General features: G+C 41.1%; 1 protein-coding gene across 30 annotated transcripts in view; it reads left to right on the top strand.

Moving 5' to 3' along the window:
* The window catches only part of LOC109904047 (E3 ubiquitin-protein ligase MYCBP2), a 340,396-nt gene that overhangs the window by 203,831 nt on the left and 118,225 nt on the right, over positions 1–18,340 (top strand). For all 30 annotated transcript variants that reach the window (XM_031793477.1, XM_031793472.1, XM_031793485.1 and 27 more), the window contains 6 exons: positions 4,388–4,609; positions 5,133–5,324; positions 7,557–7,763; positions 8,637–8,774; positions 13,633–13,811; positions 13,969–14,111. In XM_031793477.1, the coding sequence (XP_031649337.1) occupies positions 4,388–4,609; positions 5,133–5,324; positions 7,557–7,763; positions 8,637–8,774; positions 13,633–13,811; positions 13,969–14,111 (1,081 nt within the window). The remainder of the gene's footprint in view (positions 1–4,387; positions 4,610–5,132; positions 5,325–7,556; positions 7,764–8,636; positions 8,775–13,632; positions 13,812–13,968; positions 14,112–18,340) is intronic.

Here is an 18,340-nt window from a genome sequence, read left to right as displayed (position 1 = left end):
TACAAGATAGATTGGTTCATGCCAACTGCCAGCCACAAAAGAAAATCAGACAGAACCATCCAGAGTTTCACCCTCCAGACATTATTTCCTAAAGGTCTTCATGATGAAATGCCTATGTATGTTATGTTGTACATTTGAACATGAATTATGCCCCTATTTCAGATTACTCTGACGTTTTTCATACACTGTACCCAATGATTTATGAAAACTTGCTTGGTAGGTCGATGTCCTGATTGTGGTTTCACAGATGTGTTTAATACGTTTTATTTACACTTTATTTGAATATTTATGAAATGCATATTGTTATATTTGGTAGCACTTATTTATTTTTCCTTTCGATGTGTGGAACGGACATGGGTGTGGCTAGGTCTACATAAGGTTGCTAATTTAAAAAACTCACAAAAGCTCTGACGAAGGCCGTGAGGCCGATGCGTAAAGCTTACTAAAAATCTGTGATACGATCAAGAGCAGTGGGCGGGTTCCTTCTTCTTTTTCCTCATCTTATCCGGCTGTTGCCATGCACCTACAAAAAAGATAGCGCAGATGTGCGAGTGCCTTTTTGAATTTTGGATTTGACTTTAAAAACAACGAGGGCTTAATTGGAGTATATGTCATCAGAGCATAGACCTATATAACTTAACTGGCTGAGGTAGGCATTTTTTTTTTTTGTAAGCCTACTTACAATTGCAACTGGTCAAAAATGTGGCATCCGACATAAAACAATAATTTAAAGACAAAAAATCTGCACGATCATATTAAAACAAAAGTGCACATTTGTAATTCACAAACTCTAAAAGTAATTGGAAAGGTAGATACAAATTATGTGTGACATTGTGGTTACAATAAAGAATGTAGCCCATCATGCAAATTATTCCTATTAGCAGGACAATACTCTTTTTATAGCCCAGCTACTGTTGTGAAAATCCCTCTACTTGAAATCTATTCAATGCTTAAGTACTCTAGAGTGTTACATTTCTAACTCAAAACAGCATTTCTTAATCAACATCTTTATGCTTTCGTTAATCTTCTTGATCTTGCTTTTTTTCTGTAGCAATTTTGAGCAAATTGTTCAAGGGCCACGTTGATTCGTCTGTGAAGATGACATTATTGAATGTCTCGCCAGCTTTGATCTGGGCCTGCAGGATCCAAATTTCTTTGTTTGTCAGACGAATCATTTGGGTCATAACTACAGAACAGTATTAAACAAGCGAACACACATGGTTAATGTTCTGAGAATAAAAAAAAAATATATATATATATATATAAAACATTTCTTATGAAGCCGTGACGCCCGCAGATTACAGATTGCCTTTGCCGATCGCTCATCATCTTCATTCATCAGTGAGTCAATGGCTTGAATAGTCATTGACTCACTCACATGTTGAAAAGGAACGAGATGGAGTCACGATCCATGCCAGGCACACATGTGAGCTCTGGAACTCCACCTCTGACAGGCAGAGTCAACATACAGAACGTGGCAGGTTCGTCAGGTTTTTGGTTCACCCTGACATTTCCATTCCTCTTCTGACAACAGAACTTGACTAACTGCTCACCAGGCACAGCAAGGGTCGCCCGGACCGTTATGCTGTTCTGCTATTCAAAGGATGTGTAACCGAAGAGCGATACCACGAGTTGTGAACATAATACATAGCCTTCCCTCTGTGGCTGTCTATTTCAGCATCCATTCGCGCTGCTCTGAGACAAGCATGGAGAAACGAAAATGTTCAAATATTCTTAAGATATGTGTTGACTGAATATAAGAAAGTGATGTCTGTTAAATAATCAAGGTAGGTTTCTCCAGAAATAAATCATTCTAAATAACTGGCTTTATTTACAAATGAGTGAGAATGTCTGCCTTTTTCTTGCTCACTCTGGGTTAAATGAAAACTAAATCTTCACAATATTGTTACTTTTTCAACAAAGTGATTATTAATAATTCATTTAGAATGATATAAAAGCCCTTTAGGATCTGTGAGAATATCTTAACGGATAATTCCCCTTAGATATTAATATAGAGTCCTCCAATCCTCTAAATGTAAGGAACATGCCCCTTAGATATTTAAATAGTCCTCCAATCCTGTAAATGTAATTATTGGTGGAGAGTCGCATCAAAAAAAAAGCTAAATAGCTACTGAATCCTGGACATCACTTAGAACAGCGCCATATTTTCCATTCCATCCTAACAGAATCCCAGAGGGTTTTTTGTATTTCATGGAATAGAAACACCATAATATTAATCAAATGAATTAAGCACCAGTCAAAAGTTTGGACACCTACTCATTTCAGGATTTTTACTTTTTCTATGTTGTAGAATAATAGTGAAGACATCACAACTGTAGCAGGTGTTGCCCATAATGCACATGTTTCCTATTAGCAGGACAATAGACTTTTATAACCCAGAATTGTTGTGAAAATCCCTCAACTTGCAATGTATTCAATGCTTAAGTACTCTTACATTTCTACATCAAAACAGCAGCACAGTATTTCTTCATCAACATCTTTATGTTTTCGTTAATAAAATAAAATAGGACATTCAAATGCGTATGTTTATTTTTCATTTATCTCCATTTGGGTATTGGTTAGACAAGAATTAGAAAATTAGGGTGCAGAAATGTTACGCGCTTATTTTTCTAGATTTGTACTATTTTCTACATTGTAGAATAATAGGGAAGACATCACTAGGATGATCAATGAAAACAGGATGCACCTGAGCTCAATTTCGAGTCTCATAGCAAAGGGTCTGAGTACTTATGTAAATAAGGTATTTGTTTTGAGTTTTTAATACATTTAAATACCTGTTTTTCACTTTGTCATTCTGGGGTATTGTGTGTAGATTGATGAGGAAATAATTAATTTAATAAATTAAAAGTTTAGGGGTCTGAATACTTTCCAAAGGCACCTTATGCAACATTAACCAATTAAAAACAGTACTGTAGCAATGAGGTTTGTGCAGTAAGGTATAGGCCCAAAACATTATCACCACATGGGCTTTGCTTGAATAGCTTGCACTGTTGTTTGGGCCATTTAAAAAATATATATATTTCAAAATTTGAGGTAGGCTATATGATCACCCGGTAAAAGAATGTTATACATTTTTGTATTACTTGTGAAGCATAGCTGAGTGAGCATACATTTAAATAATTAGCTTTTTGTTTTTATTTTACTGGGCTGATGATGCCTGCATCCGATGGTCAGTCTCAGCGGAGGGATAGAACAGCAGACTGTGTCAGCTTCTCACCATCCCTCCACTCTTCCCTTTACTCTGCTGACACTGACCAAAAAGGGACACCGTCTTCCAGCTGATGGTGAAACTCGAGTCGCACCGCATTCAGAAACTAAGTAAAATATTCTTTGACATTAACAAAGACCCAAGCCGCTAATAATAACAACGCAAGCCTATAGATACACTTAACAACTCATTAATTTCTGCTGCAGTGCTTGTTGTAGCGCTGAGTGGAAATAGGAAGAACCGCTTATAAAAGTGTTGAATACAAAGTGTTGACAGTGCTGAGTAAGAACTTAAACATGAACTCACTCATTAAAACAGCATCACTTTGCTGTATTCGTTGACAGTCTCTCTCAAGTAATGTTTTTAAATGTTTTCAAATCTCACAGTATCAACTTATAACTTTCGTTATTGCTGACACGGTCACTTGAACCATCCGATTGGCCAGCGGTAGGCCTATAGTGCACTTGATTTGCTCTCTGGGCCTGCCGGGAAGGTATAGTTTATATCTTCAGACGCATGAAATGGACAAAGTTAGACGCACAAGTATCGTACACCCCAAAAATGCTAACCTCCCCTGTTATTGTCATGGTGATATGATATTTGTACGTCTAACTTTCTCACTCATCATTATTCACGATTTGTTCAGGATTATCGGTAATCATGGCAGCATCCACATTAATGTGGAATTGTTTAGAAGCATTATATTCTTATTTACAATAAAAGTGACTCCAAATGCATCCACATGAATGTAGAAGTGTTTAGAAAAATATTATATTCTTATTTGCAACAATAGTGACAGAATACATTATTTACAATTCATTTCTATTGGGCACAAAATAATCTGAAACACAAACAAAACAAAGAGCAAATGCATCCAACAAATGTGTATCATTTCAAATCCAAAGTGCTGGAGTACAGAGCCAAAACATCAGAAAATGTGTCACTGTCCCATTACTTTTGGAGCTCACTGTATTAGTACATATATACTGTGTCTTGGTTGCCATTTCAGTTGCTCATCTAAGCTTTTGTGTACAAAAATAAGAAAATACATAGCTAATGATAAGTTGAGGTCAAATGCATTCTGGCTCTAGTTATCGCATCTCTTTAGTGAAAGTTTACCACCTCACCCACCCTTCTTTCCCTTCTGCCTTTTACCAGGACATTGCCGAGGCCAATTTCCGCACATCGAGCAGCCGACTGTTAGCGGCGGTGATGTCTGCGCTGTGCAACACATCAGTCAAGCTGACGTCCATCTTGCCCATTGCGTACGACGGCGAAGTGCTGCTGCGCTCGCTGGTCAAACAGGTCAGCACGGAGAACGACTCGGCGCTCGCCCATCGCTTCCCCCTGCTGGTTGCACACATGGAGAAACTCAGCCACGTGAGTAAACAGCAAAGGCAGTGAAATTTTGACACAATGTCTGACCGATGAGGACCCTTATTTAAAAAGAGCTTCCCAGTAGGAGTGCTGATCGGGTTTCAGTTCCCTGGATCCATATCTTATTAATTATTATCGAAAAAGCAAAATTTACATCAGCACTCCTACTGGGAGTAGGTTTTAGAATAAGGGTCCTCATCGGTCAGACATTGTGTCAAAAAATTTTTTAAAACTATTTTTTTAATAGTTTTTGTGAATATCCCATAACTAGCACAGGGGTTAGCCATATAGCTTAACCTATTTTACTGTTGTAACACTCACCTATTAAAATGTGTTATCATTGAAATGGACATGTAACCTCTGTCTCTTGATTTCCCATGTTGTGCTTATCACGTAGAATTTGATAGATTCAGTGGATTTGTCTTTGTCTTTTATTTTTATTTTTATATATAATCAGAGAAGACACAGTTGCTGACCTTACTCAATGTTGTTAAACTTCATCTCTTTTCTCCTCTCCCCCTTTCAGACTGAGGAGAACCTGATGGGGATGACAAGTTTCAGGGAGGTTCTCGAGAAGATGCTGGTGATTGTAGTGCTGCCAGTGAGGAAGAGCCTGAGAAAGGAGGTGGAGCTCTTCTCTCCCCACCTGGTCTCCAACACCTGTGGCCTGCTGGCCAGCATAGTCTCTGAGCTCACAGCCTCTGCACTGGGCTCCGAGGTAAAGAACAGACACGAGCAGGCATGCCGGCACACACCCACAGACCCCCCAATCCTCCTCCAAGACACACACTCTGATGGTTTATGTCTGAAGACGAAAGTCAATGTTTGTGTTGTTTAGGATTTCATTCATTACCAGGTTGTGCCTGTTCAGGGATTGAACAGGACATTGATATTGACAGCCATTAAAAAATATATATTCCTGTTAATAGGTTGGCTAGATTCGTAATGGAATCATTCTTGCCAAATTTACTCCAGTCCAAATATAGCGCTCTGTTGGGGTTGAGAAGCCATTCAGTTGAGGTATTCGCCATTTACAGTGTGTTCTATTCCTCCCTACCTCAATCTGTATGGTTTCTTAGCTATTCTAATATTCAAGGTTAATACAATCAAATGTTCTCCAAATATACATAACATTTAAATGTTATGCTACATGCAGTATATGCATATATGAAAACTATTCAATCAAAATGGAGGAAGCTAAAAAATTGCAGAATTACTTTTCTTGTTTACAAGATGCTGAGTCACTTCGGGGAGTGACGTCTCTCACTCTGTCCATCCACACGTCTGTCCCTCTGTCCATCCACTTTTCCGTCTGTTTCGCTCTACCCTGCAGCTGCCGGCTGCATTCTCAACACTCAATCTCAATCACTCTGGCACCCTGCAGTTCAACCGTCATGACAACAGCCCCAGCCGCCACAGTTGTTCTAAATCCATTGTTCACGTTGTCAAGGAAACTTCTGTTCTCCCTATAGGGACTTGGGCCTGGTTGCATAACACATCTTAGTTAATTTTCCCCTTATCCTTTCCCTTAAAGTTTCCTTAACTTTAAGTCAGTTGCACAAAACATTTTAAGGTGAATTCCCCCTTAACTACTTCATTCAGTATGGATATCAATGTAAACAGCATTTGTGGAGGTGATTGTTGCTTTCATCTCCCCTGGTTAAAAAAGGAGAACATCAACCAGCTAGCTACTTAGCTAAACAATGGAATATCCACAGCGACAAAGCTAGCTTGCTACTTAGCGAGCTACTCTGTAAGCTAGCTTGAAGTGCTAGAAAGTAATATAAACTATTTGAGAAAAAAGTAACTACATAAAATGTAGTTTATCTTCTGAAGCAATTTGGTTATCCTGTCTTGATTAGAACAAAATATTTTTTACATCTCGAAACGTAAATGCAATCTCTTTGACGAGACCTTTATTCAGTGAATTCCATTAAGTATGCCCTCAAATAAGGGAATATTTGAGGGGCTCTATGCAACCCCTTAAACAATTACCTTAGGTAAGGGAAAATTATTCCTTAAGTTAAACACTTTTGGTGTTTTATACAACCGGGTCCTAGATATCCATGTAACAACCACAGACAGGCTATCTCTGGCCACATAGGTGTGGACATAGTTCAGGACATCCTCGTAGTAGGGATGGCACAATTACATATAACTGTGTAACTGATGGTTATGGATTTTCTTTTGTGGAAAGAAGAGCTGACTGAAGATGGGACGGCCGGGAATTTGAGCGGTTGAGAGTGTTTCTGCGATAACATGGACTCTTACAGTAACATGGACATTAAACTTTGTTTCTCCGTGCTGAAACACGTGAGGTATAGTAGCAATCAAGTCTTAGGTTGCCTAGGCAACACCCCCTTGCTACAGCAGCAGCAAATGCATTGAGGAATGGAGGGGAGGAGAAAATGTGCGTCTTAAAAATTTTATATATTATTTTTCTTTGCTATTTAAACGGTTATTACGGTGACCGCAGTTATTTGGCTGACCAATAAGTCTTCCAAAGTTTCATAACTGCCACAGCCCTACCTCGTTGTTTTTGTTTCTGTGTGTTGGCCGACATCATGGTCAGCGAGGTTACTTCATACATTTTCTTGTACAATATCAATGGAATGCCCCTGCTGATGTTTATTCATCTCAGTACTACCACCTGGTAGACTTATGTAGCGATCTAATGAATAACACAAAGTTGGCAGATTTAAGTCTTAATGGCATCATTTGCTGGTTGTTAACATGTTTTTAGAACCAATTGGTCTCTGTTACAAACAGGTAAAGACCTATTTTTCATGACAACGTCAAGATGTCATGGGAAAGAGGTAATATGTGGTTATTGTCAGGTCAGATTAGAACCAGATAAATACATATATTTCTGGCTGCTAATATAATATAGAAACGATAACGATAAAAACAATATAAAATACATAATCACTTGTCTCTTCGTTTCACCCAGGTGGACGGTCTAAACTCGCTTCACTCTGTGAAGTCCACTCCCAATCGCTTCACCAAGATGAGCCAGGGCCGCAGCTGGAACACGGGCAACGGCTCTCCAGATGCCATCTGTCTGACGGTGGACAAGCCCGGCGTGGTGCTGGTGGGCTTCTGTGTCTATGGTGGCGGGGGCATCCATGAGTATGAGTTGGAGGTGCTCGCTGATGACGTAAGAGTTTTATATATCAAATCAAATTTCAAATCAAATGTATTTATATAGCCCTTCTTACATCAGCTGATATATCAAAGTGCTGTACAGAAACCCAGCCTAAAACCCCAAACGGCAAGCATTGCAGATGTAGGGGAGGAGGGATATTCAATGCCTGCTTTTTAATTTGTTTTACCCATCTACCAATAGGTTCCCTTCTTTGCGTGACATTGGAAAATCACCCTGGTCTTTGTGGTCAAATCTGTGTTTGAAATGAACTGCTTGACTGAGGGACCTTACAGATAATTGTTTGTGTGGGTTACAGAGATGTGGTAGTTATTCAAAAATCATGTTAAACACTATTGCACACAGTGAGTCCATGAAACATGTTATTTGACATGTTATTTGTTAAGCAAATGTGTGCTCCTGAACTTGCCTGAACTTAGGCTTGCCATAACAATGGGGTTGAGTACTTATTGACTCAAGCCTTTTAAGCTTTTCATTTTTTATTAATTTGTAACTATTTCGAAAACCATAATTTCACTTTGACATTATGGGGTGTTGTGTGTAGGCCAGTGATGACAAAATCTAAATGTCATCCATTTCCAAGTCAAGGGGTGTGAATACTTGCTGAAGGCACTGTAGCTAATTAGTCTGTTTAATTCTCGTATCTTCACATTTTCGTGAACTAAAATTAAAACTAATGTATTCTTTTTTAAAACGTTTTTTAAAAATATATATACGTCATCGATTAAATTCACTTGTATGTAACCTGGAATTCCCTTGAAATAAGGTTCTTGGTTCTTGGCTTGTATTTGAGTTTAAGCTACCCCAGGAGTTCTTCTTTCTTACCACGTCTCTCCTTTCTCTCTTTCCCCTCTTCTTCCCCTCCAGGCCCAGACAGAGCACCCCGGGGACTCGGCCCACACCCATAGGTGGACGTCTCTGGAGCTGGTCAAGGGAACCTACAGCACCGATGACTCCCCCAGCGACATTGCCGAGATACGCCTCGACAAGGCCGTGCCACTCAAGGTACACAGGACTAAAAAGATGTGCCCTATACATACATATCTATTCATCTATCTAACCATATGTATGCCAGGGTTTCGATTAGGATAATGTGGCTCCGGACAACGTGACGGGAAGATTTTAATTCACCGGCCATTTGAAAAATTTACTGGATCCATATGCATTTGGTGCATAAACCATTAGGGTGGTCACCCATGGTAATGGTGCTCAGAATGACAGAAATCACATTTAGTTTATGGTATTGCATCTTAACAGATCTTGCAACTCTGAAAGAAGCAGCCAATAAAACATCATTTTCAAACATTTGCCAAAATGTATTTTGCGGTTAAACAGCATTCTAAACAGCGCACCGGGGAAAACACCATACATTTAAAAAAATAAATAATAATAATACAATGTTATTTGTGACATACACGTGTTTAGCAGATGTCATCGAGGGTGTAGCGAAATGGTTGTGTTTCTAGCTCCGACAGTGATATCTAACAAGAAATGTCTAAGAATTCCACAACAAATACCCAATACACACAAATCTAGTAAAGGAATGGAACTAAGAATATATAAATATATGGACGAACAATGTCAGAGCGGTGTAGAATAGTATAGAATATAGTATATACATGTGAGATGAGTAATGCAAGATATGCAAACATCATTAAAGTGACTGGTGTTCCATTTATTAAAGTGGCCAGTGATTTATTAAAGTGGCCAGTGAGCCTCCTGAGGTTGAAGAGGCGCTGTTGTGCCGCCTTCATCACACTGTCTGTGGGTGGACCATTTCAGTTTGTCAGTGATGTATGTGTACAGTGAGGAACTTGAAGCTTTCCACATTCTCCGCTGCGGTCCGGTCGATGTGGAGATGGGGGTGCTCCCTCTGCTGTTTCCTGAAGTCCACGATCATCTCCTTTGTTTTGTTGACGTTGAGTGAGAGGTTATTTTCCTGGCACCACACTCCCAGAGCCCTCACCACCTGCCTGTAGGTTGTCTCGTCATTGTTGGTATTCAAGCTGTTGTCGTCTGCAAATTTCATGATTGAGTTGGAGGCGACCTGGCCAAGATAAAGCATAGCAGTGTGAGCAGACAACACAGAGTTACACATGGAATAAACAATTAACAAGTCAATAACACAGTAGAAAACAAAGGGGGAGTCTATATACAATGTGTGCAAAAGGCATGAGGAGGTAGGCGAATAATTACAATTTTACAGATTAACACTGGAGGGATAAATGATCAGATGGTCATGTACAGGTAGAGATATTGGTGTGCAAAAGAGCAGAAAAGTAAATAAATAAAAACAGTATGGGGATGAGGTAGGTGAAAATGGGTGGGCTATTTACCAATAGACTATGTACAGCTGCAGCGATCGGTTAGCTGCTCAGATAGCTGATGTTTGAAGTTGGTGAGGGAGATAAAAGTCTCCAACTTCAGCGATTTTTGCAATTCGTTCCAGTCACTGGCAGCAGAGTACTGGAACGAAAGGCGGCCAAATGAGGTGTTGGCTTTAGGGATGATCAGCGAGATACACCTGCTGGAGCGCGTGCTACGGATGGGTGTTGCCATCGTGACCAGTGAACTGAGATAAGGCGGAGCTTTACCTAGCATGGACTTGTAGATGACCTGGAGCCAGTGGGTCTGGCGACGAATATGTAACGAGGGCCAGCCGACTAGAGCATACAAGTCGCAGTGGTGGGTGGTATAAGGTGCTTTAGTGACAAAACGGATGGCACTGTGATAGACTGCATCCAGTTTGCTGAGTAGAGTGTTGGAAGCCATTTTGTAGATGACATCGCCGAAGTCGAGGATCGGTAGGATAGTCAGTTTTACTAGGGTAAGCTTGGCGGCGTGAGTGAATAGAATAGAAAGCCGACTCTTGATTTGATTTTCGATTGGAGATGTTTGATATGAGTCTGGAAGGAGAGTTTGCAGTCTAGCCAGACACCTAGGTACTTATAGATGTCCACATATTCAAGATCGGAACCATCCAGGGTGGTGATGCTAGTCGGGCATGCGGGTGCAGGCAGTGATCGGTTGAAAAGCATGCATTTGGTTTTACTAGCGTTTAAGAGCAGTTGGAGGCCACGGAAGGAGTGTTGTATGGCATTGAAGCTTGTTTGGAGGTTAGATAGCACAGTGTCCAATGACGGGCCGAAAGTATATAGAATGGTGTCGTCTGCGTAGAGGTGGATCAGGGAATCGCCCGCAGCAAGAGCAACATCATTGATATATACAGAGAAAAGAGTCGGCCCGAGAATTGAACCCTGTGGCACCCCCATAGAGACTGCCAGAGGACCGGACAGCATGCCCTCCGATTTGACACACTGTACTCTGTCTGCAAAGTAATTGGTGAACCAGGCAAGGCAGTCATCCGAAAAACCGAGGCTACTGAGTCTGCCGATAAGAATATGGTGATTGACAGAGTCGAAAGCCTTGGCAAGGTCGATGAAGACGGCTGCACAGTACTGTCTTTTATCGATGGCGGTTATGATATCGTTTAGTACCTTGAGTGTGGCTGAGGTGCACCCGTGACCGGCTCGGAAACCAGATTGCACAGCGGAGAAGGTACGGTGGGATTCGAGATGGTCAGTGACCTGCTTGTTGACTTGGCTTTCGAAGACCTTAGATAGGCAGGGCAGGATGGATATAGGTCTGTAACAGTTTGGGTCCAGGGTGTCTCCCCCTTTGAAGAGGGGGATGACTGCGGCAGCTTTCCAATCCTTGGGGATCTCAGGCGATATGAAAGAGAGGTTGAACAGGCTGGTAATAGGGGTTGCGACAATGGCGGCGGATAGTTTCAGAAATAGGGGTCCAGAATGTCAAGCCCAGCTGATTTGTACGGGTCCAGGTTTTGCAGCTCTTTCAGAACATCTGCTATCTGGATTTGGGTAAAGGAGAACCTGGAGAGGCTTGGGCGAGGAGCTGCCGGGGGGGCGGAGCTGTTGGCCGAGGTTGGAGTAGCCAGGCGGAAGGCATGGCCAGCCGTTGAGAAATGCTTATTGAAGTTGAACAGGGAGTACAGGAGGGGGCTGAGCACGCACCCCTGTGGGGCCACAGTGTTGAGAATCAGCGAAGGGGAGGTTTTGTTTCCTACCTTCACCTCCTGGGGGTAGCCCGTCAGGAAGTCCAGGACCCAGTTGCACAGGGCGGAGTTCAGACACAGGTCCTCAAGCTTAATGATGAGCTTGGAGGATACTATGGTGTTGAATGCTGAGCAATTGTCAGCATTCTTACATATGTATTCCTCTTGTCCAGATGGGATAGTCCAGACCTGATAGAGGTTCGATATGTGACAGAGATGAGAAACTTATCTCAAGATGACACAACTAGAATGGGATGCTAATATGACTAGGATTGTGCCTTTGGCTTCTGGACAAGGAAATAAAGTTAATATGGAAACTAATAGAGCAGGAGAGAAATCCCAGAACTTTTTGGGGATCTGAGGACCCATGCCAAATCTTTTCAGTCTCCTGAGGGGGAATAGGCTTTGTCGTGCCCTTGACACGACTGTCTTAGTGTGTTTGGACCATGATAGTTTGTTGGTGATGTGGACGCCAAGGAACTTGAAGCTGTCAACCTGCTCCGCTGCAGCCCCTTCAATGAGAATGGGGGCGTGCTCGGTCCTCCTTTTCCTGTAGTCCACAATCATCTTCTTTGTCTTGATCACGTTGAGGGAGAGGTTGTTTCAAACAATTAAGTATTTTATCAAATGCATACTGCCTCCAGCTCACATTGTAAAGTGGTAGCCTGTTGTCTGCTCTTGAATGTAGAATAAAGTACATTTAAAATCATTATTTATTACAAGATTTAGTTGAGGTTTAGGGTTTTATTAATGATTTGTCCCAAATACAATGCTTTTCGTTTTAGAAATATTTACGATTAACTTATTCCTTGCCACCCACTCTGAAACTAACTGCAGCTCTTTAAGTGTTGCAGTAATTTCAGTCGCATTATTAGCTGGCAACTACTACCAAAATGAAGCACCCACTTGGTTGATGCTACGGCAGTCAGATGGAGCCAGAAAGCACACCACATTTTCAATAATAATTCAAGAGCAGCCTTGTAACTTTGTCCTCCTTTCAATTCTCATCACTGCACACCTGTCTTCTTGCTTTCGCCTTTTCTCCATCCTCAACCTCAGGACGGACACTGGTTGGCATTAGAATCAATACAGCTAGCCAGCTAACGTTAGCTAGCTAGCCAAACATACCAATGACTTGCCAGCTAGTTTAGTCTTTTTAGAGGAAAATCTAGTGGGCATACCTGGTGGGTGTGTTTTAGAACCCCTTACTAGTGGCTTTGCCAACTTTCAGTGGGCACCCACATGGGTGCCTTCGGAACCCCTTTCTGTTTTGTTTTTGGTTGTCAAAATGATTTTCTTTGTTAGTTCCATTTCTTGTGAGCGACATTTTGAGTTGGTCTTGTGGGAATGTAACACTACCTATATATTTTGTAAGTGGGGACTATTGGACTTTACATTGAGTAGGCTAAATATGGTAGGCTGCTAGCGTTGTGATGACTGGTCTAATTAATTAATTAGGCCTGAGAGTTGATTAGTCCAGTTCATGCAGCTATTTGTATGTTCATATTTTGTTTCTTTGCATTAGTGCGGCTTGAACATTTTATAATAATGGTCCATGGTACCTGTCATTAGTATTCTCAGGAAACAGGAAAGCTCTTGGTTGGGAAGTCCCGGGATACCGGTCACTGGAATTAAACCCTAACCCTAGTATCTATCCATCCTTCTTTTGGGTTTTTTATACCACGACTCAATGTCACTCATGATATGAAAACCACATATGTTGCACAATCGTGTTTGTCCTCCCGTCTCTCTGTCCTCATCTGACTGACTTTTGTATACATTCTACAGGAGGGTGTGAAATACGCTGTCCGCCTGCGTAACTATGGTAGCCGAACAGCCAATGGGGACGGAGGGATGACCACGGTTCAGTGTTCTGACGGCATGGCCTTCACCTTCAGCACCTGTAGCCTGAGCAGCAACGGGACCAACCAGACCAGAGGACAGATACCACAGATACTGTACTACAGGTACACAGACACACACACACTTTCATTACATGAGTGACATATCCAGGTTGCCACACTCCCATAAGATGTCATTTAAAGTTAAGTTGAGATTCATGTCCTTCCCAATGCTAACAACCATTGCTAGGGCTAACATGGGCGTGTGTGTCTTTGCCCATAGGAGTGAGTATGACGGGGATCTGCAGTCCCAGCTGCTGAGCAAAGCCAATGAAGAGGACAAGAACTGCAGCAGGGCTCTCTCAGTGGTCAGTGCAGTGGTCAGAGCTGCCAAAGATCTCCTTCACAGGGCGTTCGCTGTGGATGGTAAGAACTGGGAGCTCTCTGAATGAGTCAAAACCTGTCAACGTTATTTTCATAATAAGTGACTTAAGACGGGACAATCAGGTTGTCCAACAATTGGAAAAAATATTATTGCAAATGTAGGTTAAACAACCGATGAGTCTATTTTCAGAGGGACCATATTACAAATACGAATGTCCTTGAAACAGTCTTGATATTTTCGTCAAAAGAGAGATCAGGGTCCAGAGTAACGCAGAGGTCTTTCACAATTTTAATTGAGACGACTGTACAACCATCAAGATGAATTGTCAGATTCAACAGAAGATCTCTTTATTTCTTAGGACCTAGAACAAGCATTTCTGTTTTGTCCGAGTTTAAAAGTAGAAAGTTTGCAGCCATCCACTTCTTTATGTCTGAAACACAGGCTTCCAGCAAGGGCAATTTTGTTTCATGTTTCGTGTTTCATTGAAATGTACAGCTGTGTGTCATCCACATAGCAGTGAAAGTTAACATTATGTTGTTGAATTACATCCCCAAGAGGTAAAATATATAGTGAAAACAATGGTGGTCCTGAAACCAAAAGGAACACCAAAATTTACAATTTACAAAACTAGATTTAGAGTATGACTGTGGCAGTGAGTTGTTCCGGAGACATGTTGGACAAATGATGGCTCCGAAAGCCTTTTGGAGTGGGTCTGTGGACTTTTCCACGTGAATATTAAAGTCACCAAAAATGTGAATATTATCTGCCATGAATACAAGGTCCAATAGGAATATATGGAACTCAATGAGGAACGCTGTATATGGCCCAGGAGGCCTGTAAACAGTAGCTATAAAAAGTGATTGAGTAGGCTGCATGGGGGGGGGGGGGTTGTAAATTGAAATTGCTATCGTAAATTTTAGCAACACCTCCGCCTTTGCGGGATGCGTGGGGGATATGGTCACTAGTGTCACCAGGAGGTGAGGCCTCATTTAACACAGTAAATTCATCAGGCTTAAGCCATGTTTCAGTCAGGCCAATCGCATCAAGATTATGATCAGTGATTAGTTCATTGACTATGACTGCCTTGGAAGTGAGGGATCTAACATTAAGTAGCCCTATTTTGAGATGTGAGGTATCATGATCTCTTTCAATAATGGCAGGAATGGAGGAGGTCTTTATTCTAGTGAGATTGCTAAGGCGAACACCGCATGTTTAGTTTTGCCCAACCTAGGTCGAGGCACGGTCTCAATGGGGATAGCTGAGCTGACTACTCTGACTAGTAGTCAGTGCTAGTGGCAGACTCCACTAAGCTGGCAGGCTGGCTAACAGCCTGCTGCCTGGCTTGCACCCTATTTCATTTTTGAGCTAGGGGAGTTAGAGCCCTGTCTATGTTCGTAGATAAGATGAGAGCACCCCTCCAGCTAGGATGGAGTCTGTCACTCCTCAACAGGCCAGGCTTGGAGTCCCAGAAAGAGGGCCAATTATCTACAAATTCTAGGGAGTGTTTTGAGGTTCACATACACTGTTTGTGGTCAAATTATTCCTACCATGCATTAAGACACGATCTGATGTGCCACGAAAACTTTAAAAAAGGACAGATCAGAACAATGGTTTAGTTCAATGAATTTCTGTTTCAGGGATTCCAAACCAGCATTGACTACATAAGACATTTTTACGTTCCCAATTTTCTTAACATTATCTCTACGACAAATATCAGAGCATAACAACATACTGTTACTGTTGAATCCCTTTTCGAAATTAGTTCATTTACTGGCGACCTCTTGGAAGAGTTACCAGATCAAGATGTTAGCACCCTAACCCATCGCAGATGTTGAAATTTGTATCAAAAACAAAAAATGAAATCAGCAATTCACATATCACACTGCATTTGAAGTAACTGTCATCCCTTATTAACATATATTTTTCCTTCTATATGCAGACTGAACAAAGTACATTTGTATATTTACCCAAGGAACAGACCCCAGGGAACTGGTAATTTTCCCTTCGAACATATGATTCACACCGTGATTCAAAAACAACATGTTAAATCAAAAATAAACAAATTCGAATAACCAATCAACTTAGAATTACAACACTTGATGACTCCATAAGGAAATAATAGTATCTCATAAAGTAATGGTAAAATTAAAGTAGAAACTGGTGTTTCGCATTCATTTTATAATTAAATTACACCTGTTTCTATCATTTCTCGTGAGATTGATCATGCCTCACCAGAAGGTCAGGATACAAGGCATTCGACACCATTAAATATTTCCTCTCCCTTTTCTTTTTTTCTTCTTTTTTTTCTCTTTAACCTTTATTTAACTCGGCAAGTCAGTTAAGAACAAATTCTTATTTTCAATGACGGCCTAGGAACAGTGGGTAGCTAGCCTTGTTCGGGGGCAGAACGACAGATTTTTACCTTGTCAGCTTGGGGATTCGATCTTGCCACCTTTCCAATGCTCTAACCTCTAGGCTACTTGCTGCCCCTTTCCTCCAGAAACCATTTCAAAACCTTCCAAACATTTGCATCCTCCTGCGTACACATTTAAAACTGAATTGAAAAGACCCCATCCAAAAGAAATCCCACAGTATCAACACCGCTAATGCACATTCATAACCGGTAAGCTGGTGTGTGTGTGGTAAACCATAGATCAAAACACACATGAACAGGCCTCACTTATCTGGAATTCCGTTTATGGCCTACTCTATCATTTATGATGTTTTCTGAATTTGCAAGGAGTGTTTGGCCAGATTATTTTAAATGTGTTACCTCTAGAATCCATTCCCCCGGCAAATTTAGCCAATATCTCATCATAAGGAATCCGCAATATTTTATCCCTGGACTCTATTAAAAAGTTGGCTCTGAACCACTATTGATCGAACGGAGACCGAACACCGCGATGTCAAATGTTCCTGTTCCGCTGCTCTTAAGAGGATGTGTCGCTGCTCATTTGACCAGGATACAAACGCTTGTATAGTGGCATTTCCTCCGAATGCAGCAGTTTCCACACTCATTCTTCCAATGTCTGATAGCTCCCTGTTTTAGATGTGGGACTATCTCCTTACTTTTTGATGTTTTTTCACTACATTTCTTTGTCTTACCTTGGCCATTAGGGACTTGCGCGGTGGCCGTATTAACCCCTCGCACATCTGCGAAATGAGCGGAGGTATATTCCACTCTCAAAACATCTTGCTCTATTTTAGCCACAACCCCCGTAATTGCTGTTTTGATCACAGGTTTCAAACCTGCCATCAAAGGCAAAATACAAATTATATTAATGTACTCACGTACCCAGTATTTTTGTAGCTAAGTACATCTATTAATTCCCCATATTCAAAACTAATTGGTAGAATGCTTGTTCGCTTCTTTTAGTGCCTCCATGGCTTTATTAAAATCCTCTAGCTCCACTCTGGGCCATCTGTCACAATATCAATAGTTATTATTCCCCAACCTCTCCCATCGGTGTCCAGGGTGTTTTAGTTTTCTTCACTCCCGTGTATAATACACAACAATTAACTATTTTCCAAGATAGCGCTACCCACTTTCCAGGATAATAATTAATTGGTTACGGCACTTAATACCTTGTATTAGAACCTATACTATAGTGTCTGAAATGTATTACTGGAGAATAAGGAAGACTTAATGTCTTATTCCAGTATTGCGCCTCAAATATTTCCGAATTATTCACACTTGTCTTCTTATTTCCACATAATCTTTAATGGTTCCCCCTGCCCATAGGGCATAAACCAACCTCTCTCCGTATTGCTACTGTTACTACACGTATCTCAGTGTCCGAATATCTTATTATAATTATTTTATTTAACTTACTAGCTTCTAGAACTCTTGTCTTCCTAAAGCTCACTAGCTGCTAGAACTCTCGTCGTCTTCTAAAACTCACTGCAGCTGGGACTTTTGTCCCTTTTACAGATCTCGCAGGGGAATAACCCCACTTGGGACCTATCCTTATGGAACCAACCCTACACCATATATTTACGACCAGTCGTTAGACGATGGGCCCACCGAATAAACTCAGGCATTGTAAGTCAGTAACCTATAATTGTTCAGCCTACAATTCTCATCTTCCCAAGATGTCAAAATGAGTGGAAACGGGCGTAGGAACTAACAAACTACCTTGTTTGTTGCCAACTCCTGCTCCAATGATCTGGACTCTCTGGTTTGACTAAATATCGTGGTGAATCCTGTTAAACAAAACCAAATGTTAGGTTCTAATTCTGAGTAAAAAACTCAACGGACACTATGAAAGCT

This window comes from Oncorhynchus kisutch, linkage group LG2 (genome assembly GCF_002021735.2).
Source record: "Oncorhynchus kisutch isolate 150728-3 linkage group LG2, Okis_V2, whole genome shotgun sequence".
NCBI classification, from domain to species: domain Eukaryota; kingdom Metazoa; phylum Chordata; class Actinopteri; order Salmoniformes; family Salmonidae; genus Oncorhynchus; species Oncorhynchus kisutch.
The sequence above is the reverse complement of the archived record's forward strand: the minus strand, read 5'-3'. Positions and strand labels throughout refer to the sequence as shown.